The 19420-nt window shown below is 46.5% G+C and overlaps 1 protein-coding gene across 1 annotated transcript in view; it reads left to right on the top strand.

Annotated features, from left to right (window-relative positions):
• LOC133110329 (chemokine-like protein TAFA-2) overlaps window positions 1-15017 on the top strand; it is a 91117-nt gene extending 76100 nt beyond the window's left edge. Inside the window, exons 3-5 of the mRNA XM_061220343.1 lie at window positions 7971-8120; window positions 9185-9309; window positions 14170-15017. Coding sequence (XP_061076327.1) covers window positions 7971-8120; window positions 9185-9309; window positions 14170-14181 — 287 coding nt within the window. The 3' untranslated portion in view covers window positions 14182-15017. The remainder of the gene's footprint in view (window positions 1-7970; window positions 8121-9184; window positions 9310-14169) is intronic.
• Window positions 15018-19420: the final 4403 nt, after the last annotated feature.

The raw sequence follows: 19420 nt of genomic DNA on the forward strand, positions 1-19420 counted from the left end.
ACCAGAGACATATTTAGACCCGCTCTCATCAAATTATTACAGGTCAAAGGTCAGAGAAATCTTATGGAGGTCCACCGTCTGAAGGAGTGGGGAGCTGGACGGCTGCAGAAGGGTCCTTGAGGAAGGCGTCATGAGCGCGTCCTTCGCAGAAGTATTGTTTCGGAAAGCGTGACGTATAAACGGTCCACCTCTCCCCATCCACAACGTCTGCGATTGACCTTTAAACCTTTGGACGTTCCGTTTGCCGAATGCACGTTTCCTCGTTCCCTTGTGTCCTTCCCTTGTTCGGCTGGGGTAGTATGGGGGATTGCACTGGTAGGAGCTAGGAAAGGACGCAAGGAAAGGAAGCGAGGAGGTGAAGATAAGCGATTGGAACGAGCCCGGAGTCTATTTCTTCTTCCTCTTCTTCTTCTTCTTCTTCTTCTTCTTCTTCTTCTTCTTCTCCTGTTGCCGTGGAGAATGTGGAGAAGTTTACTGTGCTGAAAATAAAGTGAAACAATGCGGAGCGATGCTGCGGAGCATCTTCCACAGACCGGCGGTGTCGGTGTCAGCCCCGCTGTGGGCCCTGGTGCCTGCTGGTACGTGCTGTGTCCTGTCTCAGCCCTGGCGGGGGCCACAGTGCTGTTTCCTGTCTCAGCCCTGGCGGGGGCCACAGTGCTGTTTCCTGTCTCAGCCCTGGCGGGGGCCACAGTGCTGTTTCCTGTCTCAGCCCTGGCGAGGGCCACAGTGCTGTTTCCTGTCTCAGCCCTGGCGGGGGCCACAGTGCTGTGTCCTGTCTCAGCCCTGGCGGGGGCCACAGTGCTGTTTCCTGTCTCAGCCCTGGCGGGGGCCACAGTGCTGTGTCCTGTCTCAGCCATGGCGAGGGCCACAGTGCTGTTTCCTGTCTCAGCCCTGGCGGGGGCCACAGTGCTGTTTCCTGTCTCAGCCCTGGCGGGGGCCACAGTGCTGTTTCCTGTCTCAGCCCTGGCGGGGGCCACAGTGCTGTTTCCTGTCTCAGCCCTGGCGAGGGCCACAGTGCTGTGTCCTGTGTACCAGCAGCCAGCTGAGGGAGGAGGAGGAGGAGGAGGAGGAGGAGGAGGAGGAGGAGGAGTGTGCATTCTGTGGTCCAGCAGCTGCCTGGATGAGTCAGTGCCGCTGAAGCGCAGCGAGAAGCAGCCGAAACCAAAGCCCTCCAGGGCCTGATCTAGATACCTGTGATTCAGTCCATTTCAGCATACACACACGCACACACACACACACGCACGTGCACACACACATCCACACAAGCACACAAACACACACACACGCGCACACACAAGCACACAAACACACACACACACTCACACGCACACACACACACGCACACGCACGCATGCATGCACGCATGCACACACACACGCGCACTCACACACACACACATCCACACAAGCACACACGCGCACTCACACACACACACACATCCACACAAGCACACACAAACACACGCACGCACACACACACACACACACACGCACACACACGCACGTGCACACACAACCACACAAACACACACACACACACTCACACGCACGCACACACAAGCACACAGACGCGCGCACGTGCGCACACACACACACACACAAGCACACAAGCACACACAAACACGCACAACCACACAAACACACACACATGCACACACTCACACGCACGCACACACACACACTCACACACGCATGCACACACATATGCATACATGCCCACACAAACACCCACAACTAGACACGTGCACACAAGCACACACAAACACACACACACACACACACACAACCACACAAACGCACATAAACACACGCATACACACACTCACACACACACACACACACAACTGCACACACACCCACACACATACACAACCACACACACACACGCACGCACATATGCATACATGCCCCCACAAACACCCATAACTAGACACGCTCACACAAGCACTCACAAACACATGCACACACACACACACACACACACACACACACAGACACCCCCACAACTACACAAGCACACACAAATACACGTGCATGCACACACACGTACACGCATGCACTCACACAAAGACACACACACTCACACACATACACAACCACACAACCACACACACACGCACATGCTCACACCCACACACACAGACACTCAAAAAACACACACAACCATACACACAGAAAACACACACAAACACATGCCCGCACATGCAGACACACACACACACACATCCACACTCACACTCACAACCATATACATACGCACACACACACACACACACACACATCATTTATATTTTTTATCTCTTTCATATCTCCCTCCCCCATTAAAATATGCCCACAATGGCTTTTTATTCTCTCAAACAAAACATAATTATGCCTAATGGCTGCAATTTATCACTTATTATCAGGGTAATAAACTTAGTATACATCATTACCAGGGTAATAACTCTGTATACATCATTATCTAGTGCCTCTTTCCTTTAGCATCTTCTGTCCTAGCCTCTTCTGTAAATGGAGGGTGGTGATTTGTAATCTGATTAATAACATTTTTAACATGATCACGCTATATTACTGAATCACCCTGAGGACGTGCTGGAGTCATAAAAAAATTATACATATATATATTTGTTTTGTTAAAATGCAGGTTCAGCATTGAACTGCCCGTAACACAGTAATCTATACCGTTTTGAAATGCTGAGTGAGCTTCGGTACTTGTCTGGAGCAAGCAGCCATTTTGCTCCTCGAAAAACCTTGACTGGCCACAAGGACCTGAGCGATCTCAGTCACAATTTAACTTATTTCTTCCTGTAAGGACATCAGACTTTAGAAAAATATGAATTAAACATGTTTTGCAGTACAGACTTCTGTTTTTTTTCATTGCCTGAGGAGGTGCAGGATTGCAAGAGTTTCAAAACTGTTCTGGTCTTGAAAAGCACGCGTTGCAGGATGCAAGCTGTGTGAAATATCCCGTTGTTTATAAGAAAAGGGTGTACAGGGTTTAGTGTTTGGTCAGAGGTGTACCTTAAACAGTGATCTTTCTGTTGCACCTTCCACATCATACAGAACGCTCTTTAGAATTACACGCCCACTTGTTTCTGAAAATAAATTGCTCTCATGTGGAGAACGTAGGTGGAGAAATCATTTTAGCATGTGTTTTTTAATATTTTTATTGTTTTTTGTGAGAGTTTGACTGAGGTGTGGCTCTGTCTCTCCCACACTACATCCCTCGGCCCTGTCGTTCGGTGGGGAGAAAATACTCCGGAACAAATGCTGCTGGTTTTCAATGTGTGGAGAAATTGAAATGTGTATTTTATTATGCACAAACAAATGTATATATATATATGTATATTCCCTGGATCATCTCCCAGCTGATCTCTGTATACAGCACATCATCTCTGCATTTCCCAACATGGTGTCCAGGTTCGGATCAGACCTGGGTCAAATACGCCATTGTTTTGAATTGAAATACTGTGTTCAATTGATCTTGCCTGGTGCAACTGAACCAACCCAGAGGACCAGAAGGGGTTTGCACTTTGTGAGAGTGTTTCTTCGGCTCCAATACAGCAGACAAGCTCAGTTAAGTGTAGAAAAGTATTTTAATACCAAACCATTGCGTTATTTGACCCAGGTCTGGTTTGGATATACTCCCAGTGCTGTTGATTCCTCTTTAGTAGTCCCCCCCCCCCCCCCGATCCATTTTTAACATCTCATCTTGATCTTCTACCCCTTGTTGTTGCCCCAGCACTTCAGAGCTACTGATTACGCGGAGATGCTTATCAATGGCGGATCAATGGGTGTGATCACACGGGGGGCCGCGCCGCTTAAGGGCGTATCGATCCCGCCTCTGCCCAAAGCCCCGCGGCGCGCTCTCTCGTTAGCGTCAGCGCCTTCTGCGCGCCCCGCGTCTGCTGATGGGAGACCGAGGGGAGGGACTAAGACCAGCGACAACCTAAGTGCTTTTAATTGAAAACCATCGATCCTCCCATTTTGATTTTTTTCTTTCCGAACGCGAGACGTGACCCCGAAAGGCCGGCTTCTTCCGTCGTGCCCGCGCGGTGTTTGATTTATTCGTTAGCCCCTCTGATCCCCCCCCCTGCCCCCCCCTCGCCGGCAGGAGTCACGAACCGTTTAGCAGAAGTGTGAACGCAAACACACTCGTTTCACAGGGCTGTGCTACAGCGTCATTTCTCGAGGGGAGGGATCCGCCCACCTGCACCTGAGCCCACACCTCCCCCTGTCTGCTGCTCTTGTGGTCCTCAGAAGATCTGGGTTAATTAGAGTAATTCTTTTGGCTTCAAATACTTTTCTGTGCTCCATTGATCTTGCCTGTTGCAGTTGAGGCGACCGAGAGGATCAGGAGGCGGGGTTTGCACTTTCTGAGAGTATTTCCAAAACACCAGATGAGCTCAGTAAAGCATAGAAACGTTTTTGCATACGAAACTTCCCAAGTTGTGTGTCGTCTCAAGGTGTACATTAATACGGCCGTTGGCGGTGCCACTCTTGGGTCTTTTGCAGTGGCGGATAGCACAAGCTAACTGCGGAAACTGTATTAGAATCCATTCCTATATCCACCCCACTGTCATTAACACGGAGGGTTTAGCTTCAAGTGCTTCTATGATTTTATTCCATATCCATGTCACCAAAGGAACTTCAATTAATAACTTTTTTTTTAAATAACAATCTCCAGTGATAAGATGTGGCATATGGGATGGATGAAGGTTTTTTTTTTCTAGTGAATGTACTTAAAAACAGATTAGAGGAACGCTATAATAGCCTTATTCATGTTGGATGTCTTCAGTCACCCGTTTAATATTCAAGCCAGTCATTTCCATAGAAACCTGGCATTGGACGTCTCCTTCACAGAGCAAACAGCTGCCAGCTTGTTTTCCTCAAAGATACATGTTGCACATTAATGAAATTAGCGGTAACAGCTTGTGCTAACGCATATCCCGTGGCCCATATGTTTTGGCCGAGTGGTAGCAAAAGCAAATACGCAGCGGTTTAGATGAAACGCGGGAGTGGCACGTCGCACTTCAGAAAAGACCGTCTACAAGCAGGTGCCATTCAGATCAGTTCTGATGTTGTTAAAAAAAAAAAAACTAAAATTTGAATGGTGAATTTTTCAGTAACTGCATGTACTCTACTCTGTAATGACCTCAGTTTCATTAATTACATTATCACATTACATTAATGGTATTTTGGCAGACGCTCTTATCCAGAGCGACGTACAGTTGATTAGACTAAGCAGGAGACAATCCTCCCCTGGAGCAATGCAAGGTTAAGGGCCTTGCTCAAGGGCCCAATGGCTGTGCAGATCTTATTGATTAGAACCACCGACCTTGTGTGTCCCAGTCATTTACCTTAACCACTACGCTACAGGCCGCCCTACGCTACAGTTTCCTTTCAAGGTCAGTGATAAACCATAAATTTAAGCCATCATAGTCCATTCGTGCACAGCACAGTGTCGTGAAAAAGTATTTGCCCCATTTAATGAAAAAAGTTAAGTAAACCCATATCACCCCTGTGAGAATATAATTGCCTCCTTAAATGTAATAACTAGTTGCACCACCTTCATCAGAAATAATTCCAACCAAAAAGCTTCTTATAATATCATATCAGTCTTTCACATCTCTGTGAAGGCTTTTCAGCCAACTCTTTCTGCTTTAATTCAGACAAATCGCTGGGTTTTCTTGCGGGAACTGAAAAGAACATTACATTTGGCTTACAGATCTGAAACCATTCAGTGTGACAAATATGCAGTAATAGAGGAATTCAGGAATGGGGCCTTGGTTGCCTTCTGAAGTCCAGTGAGATTCAGGATAAAGTCCATTCATGTACTCTTAACAACTTCATTTTCCTGTCACATTCATTGAGGTTCAAGGCTGAAACTGTAGTCCTACCTAGTCCATTCGTGTACTCTGTGGTTAATAGTCATGTTCACTCAATTCCCACAGTGGACAGTGCTTCTCATCCTCTGAAAGCACACATTTCACAATTATTTTCCTTTCTGTGGCTTTGTGACAGCGTCTCTGTAAGGCTCTGTACAAAGTCAGTGCATTTCTTTCACCTCCTTTCACACACGCACAGCGTCGTGCGGGCTGGACCCGACCTTTGGCCGGGTTTCTATCTGCGTTTGAAGAGCCTCATTACTCATTTTAAGTAATAGAGATTCAATGTTGTAGATTCACTTTAGATTAGCTTTTTGGATTTCTCCCTAATAGGAAGATGAGGTGCATTTTTCAATCTATTTGCAACTTAAGTCCTGAAATTGAAAATCCATAGGGGCGTAATCAAAGCTTATCTTTGGAGAATGCGAAATGTCTTTTTTCATCCCATCATCTGGAGTTATATAAAGATGCCGGCTTGTGTGTGTTATTAATTGTAACTCGGTCATTAATCGCGTCTCAGTATTTTGTATCATTCTTCATAACTGTGCTACAGCTTATCTCACTATATTGTATTATTCTTCATAATCGTAGGGGAAATGTCGATAATAACGATGTGCACATTTTTCATCTCTGATTTTAGAAGAATTAGAGAGATGAAAAACTGGCTTTTGCACACATCGGGTTTGCTTCTATTCCACTCACTGTTCCTTATAATATTCCTCACAGCGTTCCGTGTGGCGTTCCATGCAATATTGATCCTCGCAGCGCGGATTATATTTACAGACAGTCGCACTTTTTTAAATTGTTGCTGTTGTAGTAGTAGTAGTAGTAGTAGTCGTCGTTGTTTACCCTTAAACAAAATGGTGGCTGGGCCGTGTGATTTATCTCGACTGCATTTCCCTTCGCACATAAACATGCTGCTTGAAGGTTTGCCAGTACTGGGGGGAAAATAAATGAAAGTCATATTTTTGAGAAAGTAAAGCCTTCCGGTAAAGGAGAGGGCCTAATGCACGAGGCCTGTCTGAGCGTTTGTTCGGAGGAGAAGCGCGGATGTCTAGCCTCGGCGCTGGGGCTTGGGCACGGACGTGTCCGTGGCGCCCAGCGGCTCATTGGAATCTCCTAATTACGGCGGGCTGCGGACTTCCTCCGCTCCCACGCTCCAGGATATAATTTTTAAAATACAGGGACCTGTCTTATTAGTCTCCTGTGTATGTTACAGATTACTTGCATTTCAAAAAGTGTACTTGAAAAAAAAAAAAAACACCGCTGGGTTTTGCTGCTTACATCTCGCTGGTGTTTGGGAGTAATGAGGAATACTCAGCGTCAGCCTTGCTGGTCAGGATATGTCCTGGCTGTGCCTACGATGGGTGAGAACGCACAGGCTCAACGCATCAGCTCTCTCCTGTCTGTGTAACAGGCACGGCGGATGTTGAATGTGCTCTGTATCTAAATTCGTTCATTTTAAACTCGATGTTGCTTTAAACACTCCTGATATCAGCATTTGAAAAACCTGTGGTGTAAAATCCAGCTATGACCAGCTTGAAATGACCAGCTACCAGCTGTTTCAAAACATAGCTTGAGCTTGTCAAACCATGGTGAGTATGGAGCTGGTCTGAACTGGTCAACCAGATACCAGCGGTTTCAAGACCTGGCTTGAGCTGTTTTTTCAGCAGGAAAAACCAATGAAAGCACCACTCACTTAGCAAGCCATTGGACTTACAGCAAATTATGCATTACACCAAACATTTACCGGTTTTTTCCACCAACAGTATACAGTTTAGCCTTTTTAACGTGTTTACAGGATGCTGTACAATTCCCCAAGTTTGTGTGCTGGCTCCATATGTATAATCCTGTGCATGGTTCTGTGAGCTTAAGGGTCTGTAACACCATATAGTGTTTCATCCACTGCGTTGATTGGGCAGAACTGTCACAAGTTTGACATGTAATGAAAGCTGGCAGGCATGGATGTGTGTGACGATGAGAGGAACGTGCCTGTCCGTGCGGCACGGCTACGATCACGGGGGGGGGGGGGTTCACAGGGTCTGTTTTAACGGAGGGGCGGCCTGTCCTCCGTTGTGTCCTGCAGTGCACGTGAAAGCGGGGACGTGTGAAGTCATCGCCGCCCATCGCTGCTGCAACAAGAACAAGATCGAGGAGCGCTCGCAGACCGTCAAGTGCTCCTGCTTCCCCGGCCAGGTCGCCGGGACAACAAGAGCCGCCCCTTCCTGTGTGGACGGTGAGCCCCGCCGGCAGAGCGAGAGCCGCTAACGAGCGCGCCGCTAACGAGGGGAGAGTTAACGAGCGTTGCGCTAATTAGCGCTCGGTTAACGAGCACAGAGTTAACGAGCGTTGCACTAACGAGCACTCGGTTAACGAGCGCGGAGTTAACGAGGGTTGCGCCGACAAGCGCTGCGTTAACGAGCGTGGAGCTGACCAGCACTGAGTTAACGAGCGCTGACAACTCGGTTAACGAGTGCCGCGCTAATGGGCCCGGAGTTAACGAGCACTCAGTTAACGGGCGTTGAGCTAACGAGTGCTTAGTTAATGTGCTGTGAGTTAATGAACACTGAGTTTCACGACTGCTTCGCTAATGAGCGCTGTGTTAATGAGGGCTCAGTTAACGAGCACCGCCATTTTGTCTCTCTCCCTCTCTCTCTCTCTGGCTCTCCCTCGCTCTCTCTCTCCCTTTCTCTCGCTCCCTCACTCTCAAAAAATAGCACTTATGATGACTATTGCCTCCTTGTTTAGAGCAGCTCTTCATGCGTGTTTTGCTATTTCTGGATTTGATGTTTTTAACCTATGTACTTTTCAGTCACTTTGGATTAAAAGCGTCTGCTAAATGACAAAAATAATGTAAATGTTAATGTGTCTCTCTCTCTCACCCTCTCTCTTTCCCTCTTTCCCCTTCTCTCTCCCCCCTCCCTCTCTCTTTCTCTCTCTCCCTCTCTCCCTCTGTGTCTCTCTCCCTCTTTCTCCCTCTCTCTCTATGTGTCTCTCTCTCTCCCTCTCTCCCTCTGTCTCCCCCCTCTCTCTCTCTCTCCCCCTCTCTCCCCCGTTTCCCTCTCTCCCTCTGTCTCCCCCTCTCTCTCTCCCTCCCTCTCCCCCCCTCTCTCTCTCCCTCTCTCTCCCCCTCTCTCTCCCTCCCCCTCTCTTTCTCCCTCTCTCCCTCCCTCTCTCTCCCTCCCCCTCTCCCTCCCCCCCCTCTCTCTCCCTCTCTACCTCTCTCTCCCCCTCTCTCTCTCCCTCCCTCTCCCCCTCTCTCTCCCTCCTTCTCTCCCCCTCCCCCCCCCTCTCTCTCAGCTCTGATAGTGGCTCAGAAGTGGTGGTGTCAGATGATGCCCTGCATGGACGGGGAGGAGTGCAAGGTCCTGCCCGACCGCAAGGGCTGGAGCTGCAGCACGGGCAACAAAGTCAAGACCACCAAGGTGAGGGTCCCAACTCTGCCCGGCAACACCGGCACCAATCGCCTGAGGCCGGGGGCGGGAACCCCCGGTCCCGGAGAGTCGCAGGGTGTGGCTGGAGTTTTTGTTTTCACATTAAGATAAGCGACTCATTCAGACCCGAGAAGCAAGGTGATGTGTGTTAACTGTGGTAATCGACTGCTTTCGTCGGTCAAGTGCTGACAACAAAAACCAGCATGTGTCTGAAACCGCATACTAGCATACTAGCATACTACTCAGGCTGATTTTCGTTGCAATGTAGTATGAGTAGTGTGCTAAGTATGCGATCTCGGAGGCAGGAAACTGTCAGAAAAAGTGATAAAACACCTATAGGCAGCTCGTCACTGAGGCAGTGCCCTCACTGTACCTGTCACCCTTTAGGGTGTTCTCAGGTACAAATATGACCCTGTGAGGGAACCCCGTACCTCAGAGAACCAAAACAGACCCCCTACAGTACCCCTCTTTCTGTCCTGTCCCAGATACAAGCAAGCGGCTTGAATGATGGGATTAAATAATAATAATAATAATAATAATAATAATAATAATTATTATTATTATTATTATTATTATTATTATTATTATTATTATTATTATTATTATTATTATGGGCGGCACGGATGGTGCAGTGGGTAGCACTGCCGCCTCACAGCAAGGAGGTCCTGGGTTCGAATCCCCGTCGGCCGGGGCCTCTCTGTGCGGAGTTTGCATGTTCTCCCCGTGTCTGCGTGGGTTTCCTCCGGGTACTCCGGTTTCCTCCCACAGTCCAAAGACATGCACGTTAGGCTGATTGGAGAGTCTAAATTGCCCGTAGGTATGAGTGTGTGAGTGAATGGTGTGTGTGCCCTGAGATAGACTGGCGACCTGTCCAGGGTGTATTCCTGCCTTTCGCCCAATGTATGCTGGGATAGGCTCCAGCCCCCCTGCGACCCTGATCAGGATAAGCGGGTTCAGATAATGGATGGATGGATTATTATTATTATTATTATTGTTATATTCCTCATCATCATCATCACAGTCATAATTACAATACTGTGCAGAAGTCTTGGGCACCCTAGACTTTATTATATTTATATGTTTATTTTTTGTGTGTGTGTTAGTATAAAAGAACATGTTTGAGATTTCCAAATAATAATGCTAATAATCATCACCATCACTAATATTAGTGATAATCATAATCTTGGCCTGGGCCCTTAGTCATAGCACCTGTTTTTCTGTCTCTCGCACACACACACACACACACACACACACACCTGTACCGGAGCTCCGTCTGCATTATTAAGGAATCACGAGGTTGCGTGTGTCAGACCTTTTATTTCTCCGGGGTTAATAATTGATCATACCTCCACCGGCCCGCAGAAGTGCATCCTGGGTAGGAGGGGAGGGGCTGGGAGCCGGTGTACGCATCGCAGGCGGTTTGATTTCGGAATTCTCTGTGCACGCGGAACAGGGTTCCCCTGTGACCTCACAAGTGCTCCGCCTGCTGAGCCAATCAGGGCGCAGGGCTGCTGTTAGCTATGCAAGAGGCGTTGGATGCACGATCCCATGAGGAATTTCTGCTGGAAGATTCCTGTGCAACAGAGCGGGCAATGGCGCGATGCATTCCGGAGATGGATTCGTACTTCATAATTCATATTTTTTCATGTGCTGTGTGGTGCTTTTGAAATTTTGGTTTATAACAGCGGTTCCCAGAGCTTTCGTTGGAGATCTACCCTGCAGGTTCTCAATCCAGCCCAAACAAAGAATTCAACAGTTTGTGGTCTCTGAAAATGAGTAGAATCACAGTTTGGCAAAAGTTTTTGGTATTTTTAAATTGGTACTTTTTTTTTTTTTACTTTGTTGCTTGGATACTGTACTGTATGTACACAAAAGACTAATAAAAACAGCTGTACAGAAAAGAAAAAACTCCAGGAACAGGGAACCACTACTTTATACATGTATGTACACTCAGTGAGCACCAGGGGATTTTTTTCCACACAGGGTTTTTATTAAGAATAAGGTGAAAACAGGATTTGAAAGTGAATGAACTCAGTTATTCTTTCCATAACGATTAGAATGTGACGCAGTTGTGATTTCCTGTGTTGGTATGATGCCCGCTGAAGTCTGCTATTCACTGGACTGTGTGTGAGTGCGTGTGTGCCCGTGTGTGTGTGTGCGTGCACATGTGTGCGTTTGCATATGTGCGTTTTGTGTGTCTGTGCATTTGTACGTGTGTCTACATGTGTATGCCAATGTGTGTCTTTGTTTATGTGTGTGTGTGTATGTGTGCGTTTGTGCACGTGCATACGGTTGTGTGTGTGCGTGTTTGTGCGTGTGTGTATGGCCATGTGCACAGTCACCCTTTTGCATAGGAGCATTTTGAATGTATTGATTTGCCTGTTATTGCTCCATTAGCATAGGGGTGTAAACTGAAATTCACAGCCTTCGTTTTTCCTAATGGGAGTGATGATGGATCAAGGAAATACCAAAAACAAAAACAAAAATTAAGCATCGTCATGGGAACACCCTGGAGGAGTGACCAGTAGGGGGCGCTTCTCCATGCTGGAGAGACACCATTATTTCTTACTCCGTCGTCCGTTTCCTCTTGGAAATACATGCTGAGGGCAGAGTGAGCGTGCATGTGTGTGTGTGTGCGTGTGTGTGTGTCTGCGCGCAGAAATCTGTCGTGTTCAGGTCCGGTCCGCGCGGCGGTCCCGCTCCCTGGCTCAGCGCGGGTCCTTGGCGGTGTCCGCGGAGCGAGCTTTGATGTTCCGAGCTGGCGGGCGAACACAGAGCGCTGGCCCCCGGCCCCTCGGCCAATCAGCGCGCAGCGCGGACCTGGGGGGGGGGGGGGGGGAGTGTGGGATGCTGGGAAAGAGAGGAGAGGCTCACGGCATGAAGCAATGACAGCAGACAAGTGTGAGGCAGCGGCTTACGTTTAGGCAGCGGCTGACCGCGTGGTTCAAACGCGGTCTGATGAGCAGCTGATCGTCTCCCCGGGGGTGGGATGAGGGGGGGGGGGGGGGGGAGAGAGGGGGGCGGTCGAGGATCTCAGAACTGTGTCCCATACAGCACTCATAAAGTGACAGAGTGCAGCTACATCATTTTTGTTCTTCAAGGATCAAATTTCTCAAAAATGTTCCCTGAAAGCACAATAATGTTCTCTTTGGGTACACAAGAGTAAGTTTTCCAAGTGAAAAAAGCTAAATATGAGTTATAAATTGCTGGCCGGGGGTACAGCTGTATGTGCCTACAGGGTGCTGCCCCAGTGGCTGGCATTTGCCCTGGTTTAGACACGCTCTGTATTTCTGAGAGCGTAGGCGGGGGTCTGGATGGAAGCGTTCGTGTGGCTCGCAGATTTGCGGGGGATGAGGTCACCCGCCCGGCGGGGTGAAAGGTCACAGCGAGGCCGGGGCTTTAGATTGGCAGCTGCCGATGGAGCCGGCCTCGTCCTGGACTCCATTACACTCTCACTCCATTATGGGGGCGTTTCTGGACCCTGAGCTGCAGCCTGGAGCCTGTCAGAAGAGAGTGTAGTGTGTGTGTGTGTGTGTGTGTGAGTGATAGTGTGACCGCCAGCACTGATACACTGACCCCCCTCCTTCTGTCAGTTCCTTTCTGTCAGTGCCGTTTCTTCAGCACCTTTGTGTCAGTAATTATGTGTCGGTACCTTTCTGTCAGTAACTTTCTGTCAGCACCTTTGCGTCAGTACCTTTGGGTCAGTAACTTTGGGTCAGTAACTTTCTGTCAATAACGTTCCATCGGTACCTTTGTGTCAGTAACTGTCAGTAACGTTATGTCAGTAACTTTCTGTCAAGAACGTTCTATCAGTACCTTTGTGTCAGTAACTTTCTGTCAATAACATTCCATCAGTAGCTTTGTGTCAGTAATTTTGTGTCAATAACATTCCATCAGTAACTTTGTGTCAGTACCTTCGCATCAGTAAATTTGTGTCAGTACCTTTGTGTCTGTTACTTTGTGTCAGTACCTTTGTGTCTGTTACTTTGTGTCAGTACCTTTGTGTCAGTAACTTTGTGTCAGTAACTTTCTGGCCTTGAACCCTGAAGTGTGGGTCAGCAGCTAGCTGAATGACACAGCAGCTCTTCTTGACTAAAGAAGGTCTGACAGAACATTGCATTGTATAATTAAAAACTAAATCATTTAATATACTTTACCTTCGAGTTATCCTCAGGGTCAAAAACACATTTCAGCAGCAGTGAAAGTTTCATCATGAAGTTTGATTAATTTTCCTGGAGTAACCCTAGAAAAAAAAAAAAGTTAAACATTGTCCTTCATATTTTTATAAAAGCAGCACACCATCGGGGTACGATGGTTGTCTTTAAAACCCTGCAGTGATGAAATCAGTGAGAAGTAATAATCTAAGTTATGCGGCACACATCCATTAGGGGAAAGAAAAGTTGATGAAAAAAATGACCACGCTTTTTCCAGGCAGCAGTGCTCATGGGGAGAGTGGTGCGGAGGTGCAGTTATTATGCAGCGTGTTTGGAGAGCGCTTACGACTTGTCCTTTAGCCTGAGTGGACTCACACTCTCTGTTAAGTGGATAAATGGCTGTTCTTTCACTGCGCTGCATTGACAGCCCGGGCCTTGTAGAAGTGCTTATCTCTGCGCGTTTCAGAATCGCGATAAAACTCCCCCAATTGTCATCCGAAAAAGGTCAAGCAGGATAATGAAGAATAATTATCTGGCCCCGCTCCGTGGTGCAATTACATTTTCCCCAACTGTGTTTCTGAATAAACTTTGCAGGATGTTTAATCGTAGACGTGTCCCCTCTCTGCCCGGATCTCCGGCAGACGTGTTTCGCTATCCCCGGTTGACCGCTAACGAGACCCCTCTCTGTCCCGTACAGGTCACGCGATAGTCGCCCTTCACGGGCGCGGCTGCCGCCAGGACTCCGGTTTGTACGCGGCCCTCGTCAGAAGACTCCACGCTCATTTCGCTTGCAGTAGATATTCGGAGGGGGTGGGGGCAGGAGGTGGCGTGGTCCACTGGACCGGGCCTCGCGAAGGAAAGACTCAAAAGACCAATGCCCTCTTATATGGGCGCCGGGACCTGTAAACATGTACTTATGAACCCCCGAGGATTACAGTACCCCGTGTCCGCCTCGCCCCCTCCCTCCCCCATCGACGACGTCATACAGAGCCCTGGGATGACCTGCTTTTAAGGGGGACCCTTCAGTCCGTGACGAACCCCCCGGGATTATAAACGACGACAGCTGAAGAGAAAAACACACACCTCATAGCATAAAAAAAAAAAAACGTATTTCTTTTTTACTAATGCCAAGTAGAGTGGTTCCATGCGTATTTATTTCCTCCATCTAACTCATAAATGCTTACAAGTACATCCACTTTCTATTATCTGCTGCAGACGTTTTATTTGAACTGGATTTTTCTTCTTCTGAAAACGACGATGTTTGCTTTCACTTCGGGGATGAGGTTGGGACTTGACCTCTGACATTGGTCTTGATTTTTATGAAAAGGACGAATGTTTTCAGGCGAAATGCCAAAAAAAAAAAAAAACTACATTGTAAAAGTTGTGGTACGATATGTTGAAACTTAGTGTAAAGAGATTTTTCATCGACTCAATCTGAATGAAACCTGGAGCTTCTGCAGTTTTAATATCTGTTTTTAAAAGCTCAGTGACCACTTTTCAGTAAATGTGTGAGTATTGTCGCAAATAAAGTTATTTCAAAAGAAACCCTTGCTTTTTTTTTTGCTTTTTTCTTTTAATGATGATTGTGGTGTGATATTGTTTGGATGCATACAGAACCAAAAAGCGCGTAATATGATTGAACGGTTTCCAATAATGCTTTTCATTTCAAAGTTTCAAAGAGTTGTAAAGACTTTACATATATGTAATATAAAGCTAATACTTGTCCAACCTAATAAGTGTGCGACAGATTGGCCTTGAGTCCTGAGAGGTGCTAACTGAAGGTGGCATCTTTCTCCTTTATTATTTCCTGTTCCTGTGTCTGTGCAAGACTATATTTTATGTCAAAGAAGATTTGCTGCTTTAAAGGCACAACAGGTAAGATTTTTGTGTTAAAACATTGTTACAAGACCATTGTAAATCCCTTCTTATCACTGGAAAAAAGTCTCACTGACATGCTGACTCACCCTCTGCCTGTGTTTATAGTCCTTAAAATTCGGGTTTCAAAATATACAGTTGACAACCCGACACTCTGTACCAAAACATTGTATAGCTGTACAATAATTCAAGCTCATTGGTTGAAAATTGGTTCTAATTGCCACAGACTGTGCGTTTCAACGTCAGCGCGTTCACAGAGAAGGGGGTTTGCGTTGTGGTTTGAGCGTGTTTGTTGCTGCAATTCCTCTCTTGACCGTTAAAAGTCAAAAATGACCTATTGTCCCTTTAAATGTCGCTAAAGAATGCTGCGCTCCTGATGCGTTTACTTATCATTCATGAAGTGATTTGCATTCAGGCTTCAAATTGGGACATTTCTGCTTACACTGCTGTCAGGAAGACTATGTGACGGCGCGACTCCTATACGGCGGGGGAGATGGCATTAGCATGATGTCATTTGCTGATGAGGAGTGATGTACTGGTGCTGATTGGCAGTCGGGCGGCCGTGCAGACAGCTGATTGGCTGTAATAATGGGCCGGCGTTCGCATTGCGCAGGGGAGGGGCGCAGCTCACAAACAGACGCATTAATCCAGTCTCAATCTGCGCATTATCTCCGCTTTATTTCACACCGTGATTTTCTGTTTTTAAAGAAATGTGCTCAGCTAAAATTATGGTTGCTGGTTTGGGAAGGTGACCTGTGAATCTATTTTGCCAATCCGGTTTTTTAAAGCCGCCTATTTCATAAGTCAGGTGTTATGCTCATCAGTATAAGCCTCTTCTGAAATTTTCAAGTTAACCTGGTCCCACTGGAGTCATTGAGTTTAGGGGCAGTCTGCAGCGTAGTGGCTACGGTACATGACCGGGACCCGGAAGAGCATGACCATTAACGCCACATTGCTCCCCAGGTGCACTGTGGCTGCCCACTGCTCCTAAGTAACTAGGATGGGCCAAATGCAGAAGACAAATTACCCCACAGAGTTCAATTAAGCATATCTTCTTCTTCTTCTATGTTGACTGAGCATGCATGCTCTTTGACAGCAATGCCCGCTACCCTGCATGCAATTGGACTGTGGGAGGACTAAATGGTAAATGATTGGCATTTATATAGTGTTGTACAATTGATGCTTCTCATTCACGCATACACCATGCAAGGCACCAACCAGCTCATTGGAAGCAACTGGGGGTTAGGCGTCGTGCTCAGGGACACTTCGACACACCCAGGGTAGGATCGTACCAGCAACCCCCCGACTACCGGACGATTGTTCTTACCGCCTGAGCCAATGTTGCCCCCTCCAGGACTACCCAGAGGAAACCCACACAGGGAGAACAAACACAGACAGACCCTGGCAGGGAACCACCTTGCATAGAGGCGACAGAGCTACCACACCACTACACTACATTACATTACATTATTGGTGTTTGGCAGATACAGTTGATTAGACGAAGGAGCAATGCAGGGTTAATGCAGGCTCAAGGGCCCAACGGCTGTGCAGATCTTATTGTGGCAGATCTCTGGATTAGAACCACCGACCTTGCATGTCCTAGTCATTTTATTGTGGCTACACCGGGATTAGAACCACCGAGGCAGTCTTGCGTGTCCTAGTCATTTACCTTAACCACTACGCTACAGGCCGCCCTGTTCCACGCGCTACACCACTCGTAGACTGGGGTGGCTGTGTGCTTTTCACAATCATTGATATTCCAGTGGAACACTGTTTTTCTTTTAGAAAGTGTGTTCAAAGCTCGTTTAAATATGTAGCAATTATGATCCTATTCCAGTCGAAGCATACAGCTGTTCATTTTTTGACAATTAATTTTAACTGTCGGTTGCTATTAAATGTTTACAACTGTTAAATGAGCTGGTATTATATTTCAGGCCACAGTAAATCTGCAATGTCAGTAGTCGTAGTAATAACAGCTGTACCGGCCCATTATTTTTTTTCATATTTCTTTGTAGTTGTCTATTGGAAATTATATAATGTTCTGTTTTTACTTTAGAAAAGAATGACTCATATTCGAGACCACAGGAATTATGATATCTTGTGATGGGAAAGTAAGGTTGAATCACCTGTTGAATAGGTGGAGAAACACTGACCTGTCAGTCACTTGTTTGATCCAATACAAAAGTGTTTTCATACAACTACACACCATGATGCTAGGAGCCTGGCTGATATCATTTTTGGCATAATGAAGCTTCAAACTACCTTCAATAATAATATTTCCTTAGTGATGTACACTTTGTTGTCCTGAACACTTCAGAATAATATTAACAGAATTTTATGTCACTCAGAAGTAGGCTAGATACAAATGAACCAAAACTTTGTTCCCTGAGCTAACATCTGTGTTGCTTGTTTTGGACTTGAAACTGGCAAAATTCATCAGATTTTTTTCATTAGATTTCTTTTTGAATTATTCTCTAGACATTTATGTTAACAATAGCGTATCCCCTAATATGGATGTAAACAGAACTGAAGATTTAATAGGCTCCGGTGGCAAATGCAACCCATTTTTATTATTAAACACTGAGAATGTTCCTGACTTAAATCTTTGATCCACTTACAAATCCCAGGGTAGATGCACAGAAAACAGAAACTGATAGCACTATATGGAGGAAATCACAAATATGGCCCACAAAAGAAACATAACAACTGTTATAAAAAAGCCTATTAGTATAATGTTTACAATTAGACCTTCCAGTGCAGATCTCCATCTTACAACAACTAATGATCAACAATGTGACAAAATGGAGGGAGACCAGCACAAAATAACGTGGTCAGCGGAAAATAAATACATGAATAAATATAAAGACTGAGGGGGTCAAGTCCAGCGTATTAAAGCTTTCCCCGGAGATATTCTCCAGAATTCAACCGCTCACATTATATACATTTAAGTGCGCATACTAAGACGCTTTCCTTATTTGGATAATCTCCAGATGGAATCTGCTTTGTATTCTTTTGAAATCCCAAAAGCCTAGCGGGTTAAGAGATTACAGGAGAGTAAAACCCGGCGCAAAATGCATCGCTGTGGTTTCGGGGGCGATGAGTGAACAGAGCCCAGACAAACACAGACCCTGTTAGGAGCAGAGAGCTGGTCTGAACTGGTCAACCAGCTAAATCATGTCGCACTGGGAGCTGGTCGGAACTGGTCAACCGGCTAAACCATGCTGAGCTGAGAGCTGGTCTGAACTGGTGAATCAGCTAAACCAGTGGTGTCCGATCTTGGGTGCAGGGCCGGCATGGGTGCAGGTTTTTGTTTTAACCCAGCAGTAACACACCTGATTATATTAATTAACTAATCGTGGTCTTTAGTCAAGACCTTGATGAGTAGAATCAGCTGTCTTAGTCCTGTGCTAAAACAACAACCTGCACACACACTGGCCCTTTCTGGATAAGATTGGACACCCCTGAGCTAAACCATGTCACGCTGGGAGCTGGTCTGATCTGGTCAACCAGCTACCAGCTGTTTCAAAACTTAGCTTGAGCTGTTTTTTTTTTTTTCCCCAGCAGGGTTTCCCCTTTTCTTGTCCAATGACCGTAATCTGGATGTCAGCTCAAATACGGTCACATCACCATGCCTCGTCCTCATCAGAATGCGCCCGCGTTTCCCCACGCCTCTGAAACCCACTCTGATATCTCTGAGGCAGGTAATCCCCGGGTGACTTCTGAAACAGGTAATCCCCAGGACATATTTCATATGGATCACATACGCAGTACAAGCTGTGTTCGGGTGGCATGTTACATGCGAGACTTACAAGCAAGCATTGAATTCAGGATTTTTTATAGGGCTTCCGTGAAGATATCCAATCCAATCAGATGCAAATCTATTAAACAGTACAGTAGGTACAAGTATTAAACCAAGTCTACAGAAATCTAGAAGAAAAAACAGAATATAGTTGCTTGAGGTCAAAACAAATGTCCTTTGAGAAATGCATAAGCTCATTGAAAGTTTTTTTTTCTTTTTTACTGTAGCTGATCAGGGTTATAGAACCCTGCTGTAAAATAGAGCTATCCCAGCT

The sequence above is a fragment of the Conger conger genome, chromosome 14, assembly GCF_963514075.1.
Source record: "Conger conger chromosome 14, fConCon1.1, whole genome shotgun sequence".
Lineage (NCBI taxonomy): Eukaryota > Metazoa > Chordata > Actinopteri > Anguilliformes > Congridae > Conger > Conger conger.